The sequence below is a fragment of the Alexandromys fortis genome, unplaced genomic scaffold (assembly GCF_014885135.2).
Source record: "Alexandromys fortis isolate MF-2015 unplaced genomic scaffold, M_Fortis_MF-2015_v1.1 scaffold_97, whole genome shotgun sequence".
NCBI lineage: Eukaryota > Metazoa > Chordata > Mammalia > Rodentia > Cricetidae > Alexandromys > Alexandromys fortis.
Window position 1 is genome coordinate 547,048 of NW_026067981.1, and position 19,669 is coordinate 566,716.

Sequence of the window (19,669 nt, forward strand, 5' to 3'; positions counted from 1 at the left end):
GTCTGGTGTTCCAGAAATGGGAATAGGCGTCTGTAAAGGAAAGGTCCGGAAGAGTGCTACTGTTTAAGAAAGCAAGCATCTCCCACCCTTTATCACAAGCATCATGTGACTTGTGTTTACCTCACATCCCAACAAAGTGATGAAACAACTTGGAGAGCTTAGAGGGTGTTTCAGTGTATGAAACTATGTTTAAAAGACTAGTTGTGATATTGTTTTTTTCTATGTTGGCCTCTGTCCTGTATCATTACCAACAGGTAAGCTGAGGAGAGGAAGGGGCTAAAGAAGATGGAGAGAAGTGAATACAAGAACAGACACTGAGAAAACAGAGGTAGGACCTGGTTTTCCAGAAATTTACAGCATAGGGCTATTGAGTTAAGTCAAATCACATTCCTTCCAGTGAATCTCTCCCTCCTTTCCTATCCTGTCTCCTTCTTCCTTAAAGTTCTTCTTCTCTCTCTCCCTCCCTCTCTCCCCTGGAAAGAGGTCTCCTGGGACTCTGTTCCATAGACCCCATTTCCATCAATGGTAAGTACTAGACCCTTTCTTGTCTCTCTTTTTCCTCTGCCCTAACCTTCCCTGGTCCTCACCTCGCTCTCACCTCAGGCTCAAGGAGAGGGAGAATTTGCTTTTGTAGTCTGGAGGAAGGAAGTGAGGCTCAGAAGTAGGTAACCCGGAAGCAGCTAAGGGAAGCAGAAGCTTCCACTTTTGGGATATGCCGTCCCCTGGCATTTGAAGTCATGGAAAAGAGAAAAGCAGGAGCAGGGAGAGAAAAGACAGAAATCTGCTGCTCTGGTTGAAACAGTAAAACTCACATCTGCTTTAGAAAGGTGAGAGAGACCTTGGATGTCTTTCCGGCAGAGGGGTAGGGCTTGGGGCCGTTGTTCAGAAAAGGTAACTATAACTGGAAAGGTGAGCAGGCCAATTTCTTCTTGAAAAATTGTTTTACTGGGACAAAAATCAATCTGAATCAAAAGATTTAGAAAAGACCAGGCTGCAGCAACATTTTACTCCTGCCTGGTGACACCTGGTGAGTCAAGAGGTCAGTTTTAAATGCACCACACGATACTTTTCTTGCCCTTTGACTGGCAAAAATGGAGACAAAGAACTGCCATGCACCCATGGCCTACTCAATAGTGTTCTTAAAAAATCCAGCAGGGGGAGCTCTAATATGCCTTAGAGCTCAAAAATTTAAAAACAAAAGAAAAAAATTAAAGCAAACAGAAAAACAGAGAGGCATTGTGCCTTGTGAGCTGCCATGTCAGTTAACAAGTATGTGAGGAAGAGAAATTAAATGCTCACTGAGAGGCCAAGTGACAGCACTTTGTGTGTGTGTGTGTGTGTGTGTGTGTGTGTGTGCAGAGTGTCCCACAGTCTTTTCTCTTTCCACAAGCCTATCGCTGTGAAGCAGTTAAACAGGGTTCTCACAAAAGAGGGAGCGAAGCTGACTTCTGGGCAAGCCGAGAAGTTATTCTTTCCTTCTGAAAGGATCTTATTGTTTCTAGAGCAGCCTTGAACACTGGCTCAGAAACCACATTTGAAAACAGAATTTTCATTGTTGGTTGAAGGAGCTACTGAAATACTAAATGGTCGAGTCCCTTGCTCAGTGGCTTGTTAGTTTTTTTTTTCCTTCAAGTCAGAAAAATGCTGTGTTTGTAAAAATTGGTGCTAAAAGGGCAAGAAATCATAGGTCCCCTGGGCCATGTAAAGAAAGAATTAGAGCTTTCACACACACACACACACACACACACACACACACACACATATGCACACACCCTACTGGCAACACAAAGAATTTTCTCAGGAAAACATTGAGGGGTGTATGGACTTAGCTGTAGTCAGACTAATAGTTACCTCCATTCTGGATGGTGGTTGTGGGTGGAATGGGTGAGCGGCCATTCAACATGATCGGAATGACTTAACCTAAAGGAAAACGGTCAGTGATCCCTTCTACTTTCTTGCCAATACGAAGTCAAAGCTTTTGTCTTACGCCTTGATGGTGTGCCCACACCTGAAATTTTTATACAAGCTCCTGCAGAAACTTTAACTAGACCAATTCAGACCAAGAGTCACTAAATAAAGCCAGTCTAGACAGAAAATCTATGGAAACCATATGTCCTTCAGGCGTCTGTCTTACAGAGACGGCCATCGCCCTGGATAAATCCTTCACAAAATATGCTCTTAGGAAACCAGAGCTGTACAGCCACATGGAGAAGAGCTTAAGATGTCGGCTGGACTTAGTGAAAATAGAGCCAAAATGTTTATAAATGCGAGGGTCTTGTTTCCGTGCACATCTGTGTGTAAACAGTTTGAGAGGATGGGCCAAGGTAGATATCATTTATATTTCCATTATTCTAGAAGGATCAAAAACGTTTACAGTTTTCTTCTTCCAGGCTCCCACAGAATGTTAGACAGAGGGATCTCAAAGCCGCTCTGTTCTCACCCGCAGAGAGCTGTTTTGAGTAAAACTGTACGTGGATGTGGCTAAAGAACCAGAACATTCTCTTCTGATTATTACCTCATCCTGCTGGCCTGCCAAGCCCAGCTAGAAGGCAGGTGTCCACCATAAGTAACTTGCGGAAGACTGCTCTACATAATGGTGTGTGGGGCCAGAGTGACAAAGGAAATCAGATCAGGGATAAATAAAGGAGGGGGGGCTGCAAGGGATTTGCAGTAAGAAGGAATGTTCCTAAACCTTGTTTTTCCAAGTCAACATTGCCCTCTGGATGCGAGACAGCAGTGTGACCTCCCTACTCTCACAGGATTGATTACACTGGAAGATGTGCTTTCACTTTTACCAAAGGGAGAGATTCTGCAGGGGGAAAAGTAAAATATGCAAATCCCTATGACAAAAATAGCATTTCAAACGAGAACTGCAAACACTAGGGAGACCACGAAACACTTGTAAATTGCAAAGGTTCGTTGGGCTCTCCCTAGACTTTCACTGAAATTCCCCATTCTGCAGGGAAGGGCACTGGGGAACAATATAGCAGGACTGGAGAGTGGCACTGACATGGGTGTCCCCATGTAATGTCCGCTCATCCAGAAGACTATGAATTATCAGTACGTACCAAATAGACTCACGGAAGAAAGGCCTTGAGTAAAAACAGAGCAAAAGCTGTGAGACCATGATTGGAAGAAAGTCAAAAAGCAGCATCAGCTCAATGTGCCAGTTCACAGAAAACCATGCTTTTAAAAGCTAATGATTCTGACTCTCTTTCAAGTATTAAATATTAAGATGTTGATAGAGTCATTTAGAGTACTGAAAGTATTAAGGCAATGTAAACAATTACATTGGGGGGCAGAACACTAACCATTGCACATTATAGACAAGCAATTATATCAACATCTACTCATTACGGATTCCTGAACTGAACCATAGAGCATCTCACTAGGTTGACTGAAGTCTCCTGATGCGTTTCAGGGATTTTTCTGAGTGCTGCTATTTATTGGTAGTTCTAAAACTTAAAGTTGGCTCTCATGCCAGTGGTTTACATACAGAATATGGATTCAGAATATGGATTTTATTTTGCTGTCAGTCCTAGGTAAGTAAAGGGAAATTCTTCTCATGCTTTGTCTAGTTAACACATTCACTGATGTTTCCTTAATTCTTTACCCCAGAAGCCAATCATTATACTGAAAGCCTCCTGGGGCCCCTCCTTTGTTGGATGGAAGGAGGGTGATGGAGATGAGAGAGGATCTTACTCTATAGATCTTGATGACCTGAACTCACTATGGAGCCCAGGTTGGCTTCAAACTCATGATCCTTCTGCCTCAGCCTCCTAAGTTATGGGGCTATAGGTAAATGCTGCCATGTCCACCTTTATTTTAGCTTCTTTTCGTTTCCAAATTTTCCACGAAAGCCTTGGATATGTTTGTGGTAGAGTCTCTATGACGATTTAGTCTTTATTTTCTTCTCTCTGTGTTTTTTCTACCAGTTTTCCCATCAAGGAAACAGGAAAAGGAGGGTGCTGATTGGTGCTTAACCTCATTTTTACCTGTACATTCATGGGGTTCCCACAAGAGCAGGGAGGAGAGTAACCATACTTTGTCTCGTTTTCTGGTGTTTAGATCATCTCCATTATGAACAATTTCCTCTCTCTGAGTAATTGAAATCAGGGGGTTCTGCCCTGCCCCAATGATGCGGAGACATGGAGAATTTGGCCAATTGCCATTTCCATAACTCCCCTTCCCCCAGGCCTGTGGATGGAATGAGTTCATATGATTCGTGTGAACTGATTATTTTGACTGAAAAACAAGAGTGGCTATTTCTCCGTGCTTATGGGAACGGTTAAAAATAAGACATTGGAGCATTTGGTATTTGTGGTTTTGCCTATCATGTGGCTCTGCTGCCTGAAGAGCAGCCAGATGTGAAGCATGAACCATGCCATGGAGGGGGGTTCCTGAAAACCCAGTGGCATGCAACAATATCCTATGTTGGAATTCCATTTTGGGTTAGAGTTGCCATGTGATCTACACATACAAATACTCAAATGATGTGGCGTCTACAAACATGTACAGTCTCTCAGACCCAGAGCCTTCCCAGAAACCTTCGCTCTGGCACTGAAAACTCCAGCCTGACCAAAAGTATAATACCCCTTTGGCAGCAACATCAGTGAGCCAGATGGAGTCCATTTGGCAACTAAAGGGTGTAAATATGTGTTTAGATTCAGAGGGTCCCCCTGACAATGCTTACAATATGTTGGCATGAGTAAGCTAAGGAATTTCAATATCAGGCACTTTGGAAATTCTATGTTTAAGCAGAAGTAGGAGTATGACAAGCAGGCAAAGCCATCCAACCCGCAGCTAAGTCCTCCCCTCCTTTCTTCTGCTGCTGGGGTTAGGTGTCCCGAGCACATCCGTAGAGCAAGATGCTGCATTTACGGTTTTATTTTGAATTTCCTGGCTGTCTAGCAAGGTTTGTCTAAATCTCACTTTTAATCTCTCATAGTAGCTGCTGAGTTGGAGGAATGGAAAAAAAAAAAAGCCTGTTCTCATAATTTGCTGCCTGGCTGAAAGTTAGACATAAAAGAGCCACGGAGTCATACATCATGAGTCTCTGAAGCCTTTGAAAAATATCTAAGCAGGAGTGTCTGAGTGTGGAGGTTTCTTGAAAATCATCCTTTTCTTCCAGAGAGGGGAATGAGAGACCGTGGTGATGAGACTCGAGTCCTAGCTGGCTTAAGCCTGTCCATGAGTCTGGCGTGTCTGCTTACACTGGGTGGGGTATTTTTCCCCTTTTCTCTGAGCTGACATCAACTTGTATATAGGAACATTCAGCAGATTCCAGCTGCTGACTAGCCACAGGAAAAATAATCCCAACTGTGTGCTCTCTCTGCCCAGTGCCTCCTTGGCCAGACTCCTGTCTTGGCTGTCTTCCTCTATCAATCGGGTGAAGCCCAGGGCACAACTGGGCACCCTAAAATGCAGAAGGGCTTGCATTGCAGTGACTGAGCTTAGCAACCTAGAGTTATTTGTTAATGACGTGGGACATGGAGGCAGTTGTGTTTGCTTAACTGAATGCCTGGCTCCACTCCTAGGCCAAGCAGCTTAGGGTAGGATGAGGTGTCTCCTGTCTGTATTTATGTTATTTGTGTTTTGCATTAGGTAAGTCTCATTTTCCACTTTTGTTTTTACTCTCCTGCAGCATAGGATATGTAAAATAGATCAGGGACACAATGAAAACAGAAAGGCAAACCGATGTCTGCCTAGACACTTGCACGAAGTTCACAAATTCTGACCTTTGGGACACTTGTGTGGTGTATGTGGGTCTCACTTAAACAGACTGCCAGCCATTTGGTCTATGGCAGGATGGAAACGTCTGTATAAAATACATTCTACTTTGCTAGACCCAAGGAGGAACCCGCCAAGATAATCTAACCTTAAGCCATATTAGAAACAGGCTCTGAAGAGTGAAAACCTTTGACATTAACCCTTGCTTCATTTCAGTACATTGTCATAAGAATTGTAACAGGACACTGGAATACGAATCATCACGTAAACAGAACGGGCTTTTGGCGGTGTACATAACAGAGGCCCTTAAATTAAAGTGGACGTTTGCTTTAGTGAACAGTGGTTGAAATTTTCATTTCATTAAAGAACCATGAGCTCATCATTACAACTCATGTTGAACCTTCAGCAAATTATTAATTACATTTGGAGGTTCCAGTACCAGATTTTTCTTATACTATGGTTGCCTCACTAAATACCTGGAAAATAAGGATTTGTTACAATGACTCAAAGTTGTTCTGTTCTTAGCAATTATAGTTTTGAATAATATGGGTTTTTAAAAACTTTTAGATCCAGTTGCTAAAAATAAAAAATAGTTCCCTGACAAATCATAAAATCTGATTATAATTTTTATTTTTTATTAAAGGAAGAAGGCTAGGGGGAGACCAGAATGCTCACAGCTGACATCACAAATCACAAGGTGATTTCATCCTTTGTCCAAACGACACTTGGCTGCTAAAAATATCAGTTTTAGAGGGCTATTCAGGAGAAGAGCAGGGAAGTCAGGATGTTTCCATGTGTGACCCGAGGGGAGTGACACCCAGGCTAGTCACACGGGTTGTTTAATCTCCATGGACGCTGAGCCCCACGACTTCAAGGCTCGGCAGCTTCCTCCTTCACGGCGCCAAACCTTGACGTGGGGGGGATGCAAAGATATAAGAATGACGGGTTTGTGGTTTGTCCTGAAGTTCAGGGGACTGGCTAATGAAACCCCCAAGTAAAAGGGATGTTGTATTAACTGAAATGAACAGCCAATGGAATGGAAGAGTTGGGATTAGGGTTAGACAAGGCAGGCCACAGAGATCAAACATTGAAAACTAAATTACGATGAAAGCCAGTTGGCCTTAACTTCTGCAATATGAGGGTATCTGTGATGTCTTTGGAAAGAGATTTATACATCTTTCCGCATAGCTGGCTTAGTCATGAGGATGCTGAGATGTGGGGCTTCCCTGTGTGCTATCTTAAGTCAGGAAATCATAGAAGACACCAGTGAGAACCTCTGGTCAAGTCTTGATGCTGCCCTGACGGCTGCCCACACACTATGGGGGCTTTACTTCGTCTTCACTTTGGGAATTCCCAAAGGACCATTTCTTGATTTCTGTCACCTAGGTGAGCTGAAGTAAAAACCAAATAGAAACCAGGCTGGGCCATTTTGAAAAAGAAGCCATCAGGGATGGTGAATGAGGGTGGGTCAAAGAAAGGGTTTCTCTAGTTCAACTTTTTTTTTTTAAAGTGGAAGATTGAGTGATGAGGTAAATGAAGTCTCTTTATCCTTGGCTACAGGCCCCTCCCCTCCCCTTCTCTCCTTTGACCACTGCAAAACAGCTTTGTCTGTAGCTTGGTCCAAGGGAAGGGGAGATGACAAGGGAAACCGGGCCAGGGTTCGCCGTTGCCAGGAAACACACACTCCGATTCAGCTCATTAGTTCTCTTAATGTCAAAGGCTGCGAGCTCCAATTAACTAATTTTAAGAAGCGGTAACTGAAAATAGCTATGCTAAGCCTGACGTTGGTGTCTGATGATGCCTGGGATCTGCAATGAAGAGAAGTGGGACTCCAAAGAGGTGGTGCTCTTTGCTTGAGCCCATCCTTCTAAATAGAGCCCTGGCTGGCGTGTATTTTCAAACAGAGAGCTTGAATGGAGATAGTCAAGCCATGAATAAAACATCCCAAAGATCACGGATGTGCGTATACTCAGCTTAGCAATGACAGAAGCATGCGTGCTAGTGAGTCTCCCAATGATGCTCCCCAGTTCGGGTGGAATTGATTACAACAGGCGTGTAGTTTGCAGCATTTCCTGCTCTCCCACCAAAAGGCTCCAAACACAGAGACCAGAACAGCCTGCTGGAGAAGCTGAGCATAGCTGAGCCAAAAATGACTCCAGCACCTTGCCCCTGCCTCTCCCTTTGTACTAAAATGGAAATATCCAGTAAAGACTCTGGTTAAAAAGACAGTGCATTCAAGGTTCCTGAGCCACGCCAAGGGCTTTGATGACCTTGAAATAGGGTGAAAATAAGTCATTCAAAATATCAGAAGGACAACTGCCCAGGCACATAGTAGGGTGGCTGAGATTTTGCCTCTAGAAATTCAGTTATTGTCTTTTTCACATGAAAGGCCCACAGGAAGCTAGAAGGTGACCTTTTGTGCTGTGTTGTCTTGTTGTAAGTTTCTGGTTGAAAAAGAAGAAGGTCCCTTAAGAAAGCAAAGAACTTTGTAGGTAGGGAGGGTGGGGAGATTGGATTTTCTACTCGAAAAGCTAAACATTGTTTTCCTGGAGATGATGGATAGGGGGCTTTCTTTCTTTCTTTTTTTTTTTTTTTTTTAGAGAAAATGGAAGCAAATTATGGAAGGAAGAGAATAATATATAGACAGTAGAGCAAGGGGTTTCAATAAGAGCTTTCTTCATTTTCTCCCTCCCCCCTTTCTTTCTTTTTTCTTTCTTTCTCTTTCTTTCTTCCTTTCTTTTTTTTTTTTGAAATCTTAAACCTCATTTCTGGCTTGCATTTGGTAGGATTCCTGCTCTGGCTTTTATTAAAAACAGGCGTGTGTTCAGAATCTTCCATCTAAAGCAAGGCTTTAATAGGCGTCGGGACCCTGCCTGGCCTCCAGCTCTGCTCAGGTGACTCCCACCACAGGGATTCCCTCCCAGCCTGCTTTGCTGGCCCTCAATCTTGAGGGCTCAGCACAAAACAACCAGCATTCCCTCTTTCAATTCAAACTCTTCGTTTCTGTTTTAAATTTGGGGCAGTACACAAAGTCAGATCAAGTTAAGTCTGGCTTTAACTTGAGAGCATTCTAAAAATTCTGAATAGCTCAACTGTTGTCCTACAAATTCCCCTATGAGCAAGTGAGGTCTTCTTAAACCTGGTGGCTCCCCTCCTTGGCAATTCAGCGTGACTTACTGACTCCCACCCTTCTGCCTGCGTGCAAGCTCAGAAATACCAAAGCTAACTCCACCCTGCTTAGCAGATCAGTTTAGCATCCGAAAGCTGATTTTTCTGAAGAGCACTGGCAAGCTGGCTTGTTGGAAACCAAGAAGGAAAGCGGTCAAGCGAGCAGGCAAGACATGCACACTCATTCCCGAGTGCTGCACCGCCACAGGTCCTTCTGGCTCCTTCTCATAGCAAAACAGACAAAACAGCAGAGTTCAAGGCTCCCTCTGGACTCTGCCTTCGCACTCTCACACCCCTTCCCTCCCCTCCCCTCCCCCTTTCCCTCACAGCCTCCATACCATCCTGGCTCAGCAGCAGACGGCAGACACTTTCCCAGTCAATTTGAGGTTTTCTAAAACAATAAACTCGATCTTGCTTGTAGCAACATTCAATGTTGAAATGCATGTTTTTGATGTGGAAAGGAAATTCTGCACACTGCAGAGCAGTGGTTGACAAGGAGAGTAGGGGTTTACTTCCCTGAGGAACAGCAGCCTGTCTGTATTTTCAGTGGTCACAACTGACAGCCAGTGACTGGAGGCCAGGGACGCTGTTACTCATCCTCCAATGCACAGGAGAGCCACGATAGCAGAAATGTCAGGCTCTGAGCGCCCCGGGGACCAGCCTCCACTGTGGTGGTTGAGCTTGGGCTCTCAAGTCAGGCTGCTAGGGATTGAGGCCTGGTGGAATGACACTGGGCAAGCTGTTTCACCCCATTATCTATGTGTAAAATATAAATAATAGTCTATTTTATTGGATGCTTGAGCCTTAGATACAAAGGTATGTGGGAAACTTTTAGGACAACACTTATATTGAGAGCAAAATAGATATTACTTAAAATTTAGCTCAGTTTCAGACAAATCAGAAGTCTACTAGTATTGTCTCATCTTGAGATCTGAGCAGTAATACCACCGTTTTCTTTATTTCCTCGATGAGGAACTTCTATCTTGGGGGTGAATGCATCACCCAGATCTTACGGCTTCAAAGCTAAGTTATTCTTGCACACCCTTTTGTCTAGCAGTTTGGGGATCTCTTTCCTCTGTCCATTACCACTAAAGCCTTGAGGATCAAAACACAAGCGCCACAGTGATAAAGATGCTTCGTGGGTGGGTGGGCAGGGCTGTGTGTTACAGCTCTCTTCAGGTTTTGCTGAATGGGGCATGTGAATATTCTAATTCTCTGATCTACAATGTTTAACTTCATGCATGGGACACTTTTGTCTTTACATTTTTTGATTTTGTGGGGGTAAAACTCCATATTACCTACGTCCTTGGAAAATGTCAGAAATGACTGTATATTGACCGCATGGATGAAGGTAAGAATCTAGCTTTAACTCAGGACGTTTCAGGCTCCATTACTGATTAGTTTATATTGTTTGACAACTAGACCAGAAAATCTGCTTAGAGTTGTCAAAATTATTCAATTACACAGCCGTCTATCTGATACATAATCCGTAGGTCTACATTACAATCTCTGTAGATCAATTGGCTAGACTATTCTTAGTTTACATTAAAGTTAGTGATATTGGGGTCATAGTGCAAAGAGCAGACGGATAAAGTTCCTCGAGTCAATGCTTTTCTAGATTGCTTTGGGTAATGGAGAAGTCAAGATCTTAGTCCATGCACCTCATGACTTACACACAGCTGTTTCTTTCAAAGCCCTGGGTTGGGCTCTACTACCCAGCTGGTAAAACACCATTCACCAGGTCCCATTTGCTTTGGTCTCAAAAATGAGAGATTCAAGTCTGTGCCAGCTGGTAAATGAGAGGCTCCAATGATCACACACAGGGCTTCCACTAGGCTTAGGCACCAGAATTTGTCTTGTGCTCACTGCCCCAACTGCCAGTGTGAAAATCACTAATATGTACAGTAAGATGTTTGCAAAATTTTTTGGTTTGGTTTTGTTTCTCAAATAAATATGTCTGTTACACTGAGAAGAGAACCAGGGAGGACCTTGGGGAGCGCCTGCAGCACAGTTGGCTTACCTCGGAACGCTGGGGGGCGCCCTCGTAGGTCTGGATGGGACTTGAGGAGGGGTTCCAAAGGAGTCGCTGCTGCTAGGAAAAGGAGGTAATGGGCCAGGGCGGAATGGGACTGGAGGAGCCCCAGAGTGGGGACCTGGAGAAGGAATGGCAGGGGCTGGTCCGCGGCCAGATGTGGGCCTTGTGAGGGGAGCACTTAGAGTTGGTCGCCTCTGGGTGGTGGGACTTGGAGGAGGTGACCTGAGAAAAGAGACAAAGTTTTCAATTGTGCAGTCTTTCTTTTTTAATTAACATTTTAAAAAGCAGTTTTGTAATTTCCTGGTTGCCTTTTAAAATTAATTTATTTTTGGCTATAAAACTTTGATATGTGTTATAAGATGACCATGTACATGAAAGGATAAATGCTGAGATTTTGGTTTACTTCCCCACTTTCTGGAAACAATCAATAGCAGTTGCTGGCGTTTCTTTTAAACATATAGGTATGTGAATATTTTCTCATATATATATATATCTATATGATATATATCATAATCCACACTCTTATCTTTTCATCTGGGGAAACTCAGCACTATTTTACTCTTTTAATAACCATGCGGTGGTTTGAAAGAAAATGGCCAAAGGGAGTGAAACTACACTATTAGGAGGTATGGCCTTGTTGGAGGAAGTGTGTCACTGTGGGGGTGGGCTTTGAGGTCTCTTTTGCTAGAGCTTCCCTCAGTGTGGCAGACCAACCATTTTCTGTTGCCTTATGATCAAGATGTAGCCAGCACCATGTCTTCTGCACACTGCCATGTTCCCCACCATGATGATAATGGACTGAATCTCTGAACTGTAAGCTGCCACCTCAGTGAAATGGTTTCCTTTATAAGAGTTGCCATGATCATGGTATCTTTTTACAGCAAGAAAAAAAAATATCAAGTTTCATTGTAAGGATTCATTAAACTTGTTCATTAAAGGAGCTGGCACACTTTGACCCCTGCTGAACTTTTCCCTTTTTCCTTTAGGGTCTGTGTCCTTAGAAACAGAGTGGACACGGCCAGTAGAACTCAGGTGCCATGGAGCTTCCTCCCTACCTGCGGGAATGCTGGAGCCAGGAGTCATCTACTGGAGGTGGGGCTGGGGTTGACACAGTGGCTGTACTGATGTCACCAATAATCACAAGGGCTTCTTTCAGGGCTTGGTACATTCGGAGCATCTCATCCCGGCGCTGAGCCTGCTCAGCAGACTCCTCCATCAGAGTGTTCTGGTCCTCAGAAGAATAGAGCTGTGCTAGGAGCTCAGAGTTGATGAAGTCTTTAACCTGTAAGAAAGATTAAAATGAGAAGGAACAGACACAGACTCTGTGGCTATAGCCCAGGAATGTGGAGAAAAGGGAAACGGCATACAACTATCTTATTTGCCTCTGCATTGGTGCACAGAAAAGTTTCCCCTCTGCCTTTGGACTTTCAAAACAATGATGGCATGAGAGCTGAAGAAAGGACAAACCTTGCTACCACAAGAGCAGGGCTCGTTAGCTGTGGGAAGGTCTCGTGAGGCTGTTAGAAGCCATTAGACTTATGCAACAGGAAGGTCCCATGAGATGAGCAGCATTACTTTCAATAGATGTTGCAAAGTAAGCTTTGTAGTTCAACAAGTTTTCTACTCCGTAGCAGCCCTAATCCTTTAGCTAGATTTTTTTAACCAAAATAATCAAACATTATTGAAGTTTTCAGGATATGGTAAAAAGCAAAATTAGTACATATAAGTGGATATTAAATACTGATTATAGTTGCATATATTTACATAATGCAGTTATATATATACACATTATGTGTGTGTATATATACTTATAATGTAAGCTGATTTTCAGGAAAGTAAAAAGGACACATTGTGTTTTCTAGAAGTTTACAAGAAAAGTCAGTTAACTATCCAGAGGACTGGACATGAGGCTTCATCGATGCAACAGATACATAAACAAGCACATAAGCCTTAGTTGAGCAATAACTTGTAGCAGGATGGGAATAGAAAGGGTATATAACAGAGAAGGAAAGAGGCCCAGTCCCCATGTGTTATCAGATCTAAGCATCAGCCATCCACTTTATATGACAGGAAGGAGGCTATATCAGCTGACCTATGATAAAATGTCCCGATATCATTGAATATAAATGCATGTCCATACTAAATATGAGAGAATGAATGTGCAAATTAATGAAATACATTTTCCAAATTCCTTTAAAGGTTCTATGACTTAATTCACTGCGTAATGATTAAATAAAACTTCACAGGTGCAGAAACAAACATAGGAAATATTTCAGTGACTTTTCCAAGGTCATACAGCTGTAAGTTCAGCCTAAAATCTTCTAACCAAATTCCTGACAACATATATCATGAGGTTTAAATGCCTAGAAAAGACAATTTATATTTCTTTGTCTTCATTTTGTTTATTTGTTTTTCAAGAGAGGTTCTTTTGTGTGTGTGTGTGTGTGTGTGTGTGTGTGTGTGTGTGTGTGTGTAGCCTTGGCTGTCCTGGAATTTGCTCTGTCGACCACGCTGGTCTTAACCTCAGAGATCTGTCTGCCTTCTCTGTGCTGGGATTAAAGGCATGTGCCACCATTGCCTGGCTCTTTCTTTTATCTTCTTATCATGTTGGTCATCCAGGGCCTTTCGTGTAAGTGTAGACTCCACCATTGATCTATACAACCAGCTTTATGTTCATAGTTTAGAGCAGCTAGCAAGTATGATAATTAACTTAAACTAAGAAAAAATAAGCCAATTTAAAGTTTCCAGTTCTTCTGTTATTTGAGAAAGCTATATTTTATCTGGATTACTTATATCTGGACTTTATGCCAAAACATTTTTGTTTAAAATTCAGAATGATGACAGGACACCTATCAGGTGCTCAGTTAAGATTCCTGGATTGTAGTTAAGATTATTATTCAATCTAAAGCGCAGTTTCATGTTTTTTAATGGATTGTTTTTTAAATTGAGGGCACTGGAAGAGGGCAAAAGCGCAGGGCTGCAGGCAGGTTAGCTCCTACAGTTGAAGTCAATGGGTCACGTGGGTTAAGAGGACGGAATGTCTTCCTGTGTTCTTTTTTATGTAGCAGTTGGGTATGTAGTTCATACCATTGGAAGGAGGGCAGTCCAGTTTAGCTGGTATATAACTCTTAGATGTTAGTATAGTCAATTACTGTGAATATAACTTCCAGTTCTGGTCCAAGATTAAGATCACAGAGAGCTGGAGTTGCGTGTAGCTCTGTGGGGTCAATCCCACAGAGTTTCTGAGCAGTCTGGGGATTTGCAAAGACAGACTGACCCAGAATATGTGTTGATGAGCCTTCAAGATTGTCTTATTGTAGGGAAATCAACAGAGTTCCCTATAAACCAAGAGTGAATCAAACATTTTAGAGATGTAATGCACACTGTTCAGGAAACTGTCGAGCAGGTATAAAAAGTAAATTTGACCAGTAAATCTAGGGCAAAATATAAGATCTCTGGTACTAATGAAAAGTGTTTAAACTTTATCCATTTGGCAGTATGAGACCATGCAAGGCTTTTGACAAGTAAGTGAAATAAATTATTAGAAAAATCAAGCTGGTTTTAATTGAAAAAAATTGCAAGCTTAGTAGTAGAGATAGACCCAATTGGAGGCTATGGTTTAATTCATGGAATGATGATCGGTGCCACAGAATGGAAAAGATGGGAACCTGTGAACAACATTACAAAGGAAAAGCCATCTGGCGGTGTCTGCATGAGAAGAGCAAGGGAGGTAATAGCAGGTGGCAGGTGGCTCTGGCCTGGATAACTGACACTCAAGTGGCCAAAAAGAAAGTCAGATTTTAAAGGAAGGGAGACAATTTGGCCTTGGGAATATTTCATGGTCTTTAAAGGTTTATTCCTTTCTAAGCACACATGCAGGTGTCCATGGAGGCAGAGACATTTGTACAGACCTTCATGGTGGGGTGTTTGTGCGCACACTTGGATAAGAGGTGCAACTTAAAACTCAAAACCAGATGATTTCCCTGGCCTCAATGATCAGTGGGGTTGAGCTCTTTTGAAGATTTACATTTTGCTTGAATACCACTTAGGTCCTATTAAATACAATTTTAAACCATGTTCCAAAAATAGTTCCTAAGCAGATCTGAAGTCTGAATCAACAGTTCAATTGCGGAATGAAATAATGAGCCCTGATACTATACACTGAAGCTTACCCGCTGGCCATCATGTCTTCATTTGTCAAGAAATGCTTAAAGACCCAGAATTGGTTAACATTCTTTTTTGGGGGCGATGTAAGGAAAGGTTTAGGCTGTCTTCTAGGTAGCCTAGCCTATCCTTACCTTTCAATGCTACAACTAGATTTTGGAACAACAACTCCAGTTGATGAGGGTGGGAACATTGCATGGGGGTGTGTTTCCAGATACTTTAGGAGTTTTCTGAGCCATCTGGGTGTCAAATATTTAAATCAAGGATTCTGCAATGCAATTATAAACTCAGTAGATTTTCCTTATATAATAGCATTTGGAAAATACCTCAGCGAACAGAACAGACCAATTATACTTGGACGGGATATTTGGAGCAATATTTATGCTTTTAATTATAACACCTTATAACCTATACATCTTTGTGTGGCTCACAAAAATTCTCACACACAAAATCCCTTTCCAGCTCAAACTCTGCAGGCTAAATAAACAGGCATTACCACACCATGTCCCAGCGCTCACTGTAAAGGAATGTGAGGTCATTAAAAACGTTCCACATGTTTTCCTCCTAACTTTTAACCCTTCCCTAGTCCCCTGAAGATGTTTGGCTCTTTATCTTAAACTTCCTTTGTTATGACTGAGCCATCTTAACACTTTCACCAGGAGACAGTTGGGTTGCCTGGGAGACAGTTTCACTGAAATCCTGTCTCTACAGGGTAGTCTCTGCATGAAGCAGGGCGTTGTGGCTCACTCACGTGTATAAAATTTTTCACTGAGTAATTTCACTTTGTTCATCTGGGGATGTGCCACCCAGGTCATCACCCACCCACCTCCCTTCCTTCTGCTCCCCCTGCCCCCGCCCTGTGGATTTGGTTCTGTCATTTTTCTTCTACAAAATACAACCTCTATGGATTCAAAATGCTGGGCAAAGGAGGCCAGAAAGATGTACATGCTGAGAGATCCAAAGTTTGGAGACGGGCAAAATATAAGGAAGAGTTAAGTGTTCCTTGGTAGGGTCTGAAGGTCCGGAGAGCCTCTTGTGAACGTTTTGGTGGGGAAGGGGCAGCTGCTGGGTTTAGCTTCCCCACACGGATCATGGTCTGAACGCTAGAACAATGGTTTGGTGTTAAGGGCATGTTTTGAAACTAGGGCACCTACTTTTCCACCAAAGAGTGGATGACTAGGAGGGTCACGGTGGAGCTGCAGGGGCCCTGGGGCCTTGGCAGCACCCTTCCGAGTGTGAAGTGCCTGCCTCTGGGTTTCACGACTTCAGTGTTCTGTTTTTAAAAAATTCATACGAACTTTTACATTCCACTGTGTATTCTGTGAGTCTGTTTGGATGAGAGACAGTGTTTTAAGGTTTAAGGCATTGTTTCTCATGTGCAAATGAACACTAATTAAATCTTTGAGTCCTGGGAACTGCCCAGGGAGATCATCCTGTGGGGATACTGGGTGGGGGCAGGAGCTCTCTGAGCAGGACTGACTTAGAGATGCACCCCGGCCCCTTGTATCTTCTTTGCTGCTGGATTAGAGACAGCATCAGACTGAACTGTGCAATCCTGGGCAAGGCGCTTAACCTTTCTGTGCCTCAGTTTTCCATGTATAAGATGTGGAAGAGAACAAATGTCCCTGGGGTTCAAACAAAAATAAAACCTGCCATGCATGTTTTAGAATCAAGCTGGATTCCCACATTCTGTGCTGGAGCACTCCTGGAGGGGTGAGCTACGGAGGCGACGCCATCATCATGGGCCCTTATGTGCGCTAGTCTTAAAGTCCCACGCAACTTTGCTGCTGTGACTTTAACTCATGGCCGCCTGTCATAAACTCGCTGTTCCTTTGTGCCGCTGTTACCTGGTATGTTTAAGTAATGAAACAGCTGCTGGGTTTCAATAGACAAAGGCTTACAGTATGTCTGAGGCCAGGCATTTATTGCCTGGCTTTAAACTTCTTAAACAATTCCATATGGAGAGCGGAGTGGCAGAACACTTAATGTAAACTTTCAAAGGAAACTGCCCACTGAATCCTGAGCTTTATGAAAGCTGGCTGAAACATATTCTTTTTCAGGAGGCCAGACAGCCATTCCCGCTTCCAGGGTGAAAGGCCATGGGCTAGGAAGACAGAGAGAGCCCATCTTCAGCATTTATTCATTCTGATGGAATATCAGTTCACAGAATAGGTAGAATTCAGACTACTTTTCTTAGTTGCGGTTCTATTACCAATTCTCTCATTTCATCAATTCACACTGAATTTAAAAAGCCCAGCTTCCCTGCATGGTATAGGACAGTTGATTTATTGGGTCTGTTTCTTTGTGCTTAACAGGATACATCTGGAATGAACAGAAAGCCTTGGGCATTGAGATGCCATGAGAATGTAAGTACATTGTTTGAAGAAGATTTCATTCTCTATTTGAAAAAGATATAATTTAGAAATATGGATACAAAATGTTTTTATCCATCGGAAAAATAGAGGCACGATAATAATATTCAAGGAAAGTCGTCGCCTGCCACTCGATTCTCATAGATGCAAAGGCTAAATGTCGAGCAGAGACCGCCATCACTTCCTAAGAGTGCCGCACGTCCTGATAGCTGGTTTCCTCCACACTCCTATTAGTCTCTGACCTTGGAATTCAGGTCTTAATTGAAGTCTCCTTTCCCATGACTCTTATGTGAGGTCCCTCTCGAGATAACTGGCAGAGCTTTCACTCCAAGAACAATATCTGTAGGTGGGTGTTTGGGTATTCCATTAAAGTAAGCAAATTCAGCAACGAGGAGCTGGGGAAGCTACAATTACCCGTGTGGATGTGCGTTGTATGTTTTCATTTAATGTTTGAGGTGAAAGTAGAATAGATTTGCAGTAGGATTTTTTTTTCTTCCTTTTAACTAATTTGTGTCAAGCTACTACTTGGAGCCACAGGCAGGAAGTATGATTTCCGGTGCTGATGACTTAATATAACGCAGAGCAAAGCGAGCTGGAGCCGAAGGCAGGACTAATGACTCTTGCTAACACACAGTGGAAAGATAAATGATCCCTAATCAGGAAAATGTTTAAATAAGCAAGTGCCTGATATACCACAGCAAAACAACCTGAATTCATTTACGCAAAGTGAAGAGGGCAACTTTCAAGACACACAGACTATTTGTTCAGGACTTCAGATTTGTCTAAATAGCTAGCAGCCACATCTGTCACACTGTCTGATGGTTCTGTGAGGTCCCTTCACTTTCCCACTGAAGTTCCAGGAGTGACTGACTTCAGCTCAGTGGGGCTGAAAAGCTGGACTTCAGGTCAGACGGCTGACCCCTGAGCAGCCATGGTGATATTTATAGTTTCTCCTTTTCCAGCTCATTGCTTACCTGCTGCGTAGACTTCAAAGTATCCTGTTTCTCTTACTTGGATACACAAATATAGTCAAATATAAGGTTGGCCGCCTGAGTGCTCAGGGCTTCTTAAAATCAAGGCATACACAACTAGAGGTTATAGACAAGCCGGTCATGAAGAAGTTTAGAAACAATAATTCTCTGTGTTTTGAGATTTAAAAGTGCTTAAATAAACAGCCATAATATTTGCTTACATTTGCCACAGCACCTTGGCTTACCTATCCTTTTGGAACAAATCCTTAAGGAAGACACAAACCCTTAGGTCAAGAGCCCAAGAACCAGGCTTAGTGCTCAGGTTTCTCCTGAATTCCAGTTTAGGGCTCTTTCAGCTTTGCAATCTGATTTTTTTACTTCTCACAAGCCACATTCTTAATATATTTAAAACAAAATACATAGGCATTTATGTAGATACAGAAAGTGAAGATACAGAAAGTGCTTGGTGTCCTATTTAACAAGATTCAGAAAAGGGTATTTTCTCTATTAACTGTTTTGTCATTTGTACCTTGAAAAGCAAACTACCAAAAGAACAAAGCCAGACTGCACAGGATAAGTACCACATCCAGACTGCCACCAACCAAAGAAGGAGAGGCCCAGACAAAACGAACGGCTACAATCTCTGAAAGATTGGTGGTTATAGCACCCTTACCTTAGACAGCCAAGCTGAACTGGGCACAGTGGTTCACACTTGGAATGGCAGCACTTAGGAGGCTAAGGCAGGAAGGGTCCCCTGAGTTCCAGGTCAGCCTGGCCTACAGAGGGAAACCCTGTTTCAAAAAATGATAAAAACAAAACAAAACAAACAAACAAACAAAAAAAAACCCAGTATATCTGACTGCACAGTTAGGAAATAAGTAATAAGTCCTTTCCTAGGTGAAAAGAACATTCCATAGTCTTCAGGTGACAAAAATGATCATATTGTTGTACATTCTCTCTGCGTGTGAAAAAGTATTAAAGCATTATCTCTGACTTTCAATCTCAAGGACGAGTGTGGATCTCTGATCTCATTGCTTACTTTGCAAGTCCATGAATATGGTATTCTTTGCTCTTTTCTAGAAGAGAGCCAATTAGAAGGAACTTGGCGCTGTGGCTGGAAGTTTCCTCTGTGTTCTCTCTCATCCATTACCCACTTAGAGCGGCAGAACCACACACCTGGGCAGTAAATGCCTTGGTTATGCAGAAAATATCACAGAGACACTCAAGAA

At 42.8% G+C, this 19,669-nt stretch overlaps 1 protein-coding gene and 1 long non-coding RNA gene across 6 annotated transcripts in view; one reads left to right on the top strand and one right to left on the bottom strand.

Moving 5' to 3' along the window:
• Positions 1 to 19,669, bottom strand: part of Dnm3 (dynamin 3) — a 474,394-nt gene that overhangs the window by 15,247 nt on the left and 439,478 nt on the right. For 3 of the 5 annotated variants that reach the window (XM_050158367.1, XM_050158366.1, XM_050158369.1), the window contains 2 exons: positions 11,989 to 12,215; positions 10,919 to 11,155 (listed from right to left, as the gene is read on the bottom strand). In XM_050158367.1, coding sequence (XP_050014324.1) covers positions 10,919 to 11,155; positions 11,989 to 12,215 — 464 coding nt within the window. Of the gene's footprint in view, positions 1 to 6,368; positions 6,638 to 10,918; positions 11,156 to 11,988; positions 12,216 to 19,669 lie in introns of those variants that run through there. The other 2 variants (XM_050158370.1, XM_050158368.1) reach the window with 1 other exon arrangement.
• On the top strand, positions 63 to 19,604 carry LOC126511309 (uncharacterized). Its single transcript, XR_007594651.1, has 3 exons — positions 63 to 328; positions 17,413 to 17,463; positions 19,521 to 19,604. It is a non-coding gene; the product is annotated as an uncharacterized lncRNA (long non-coding RNA).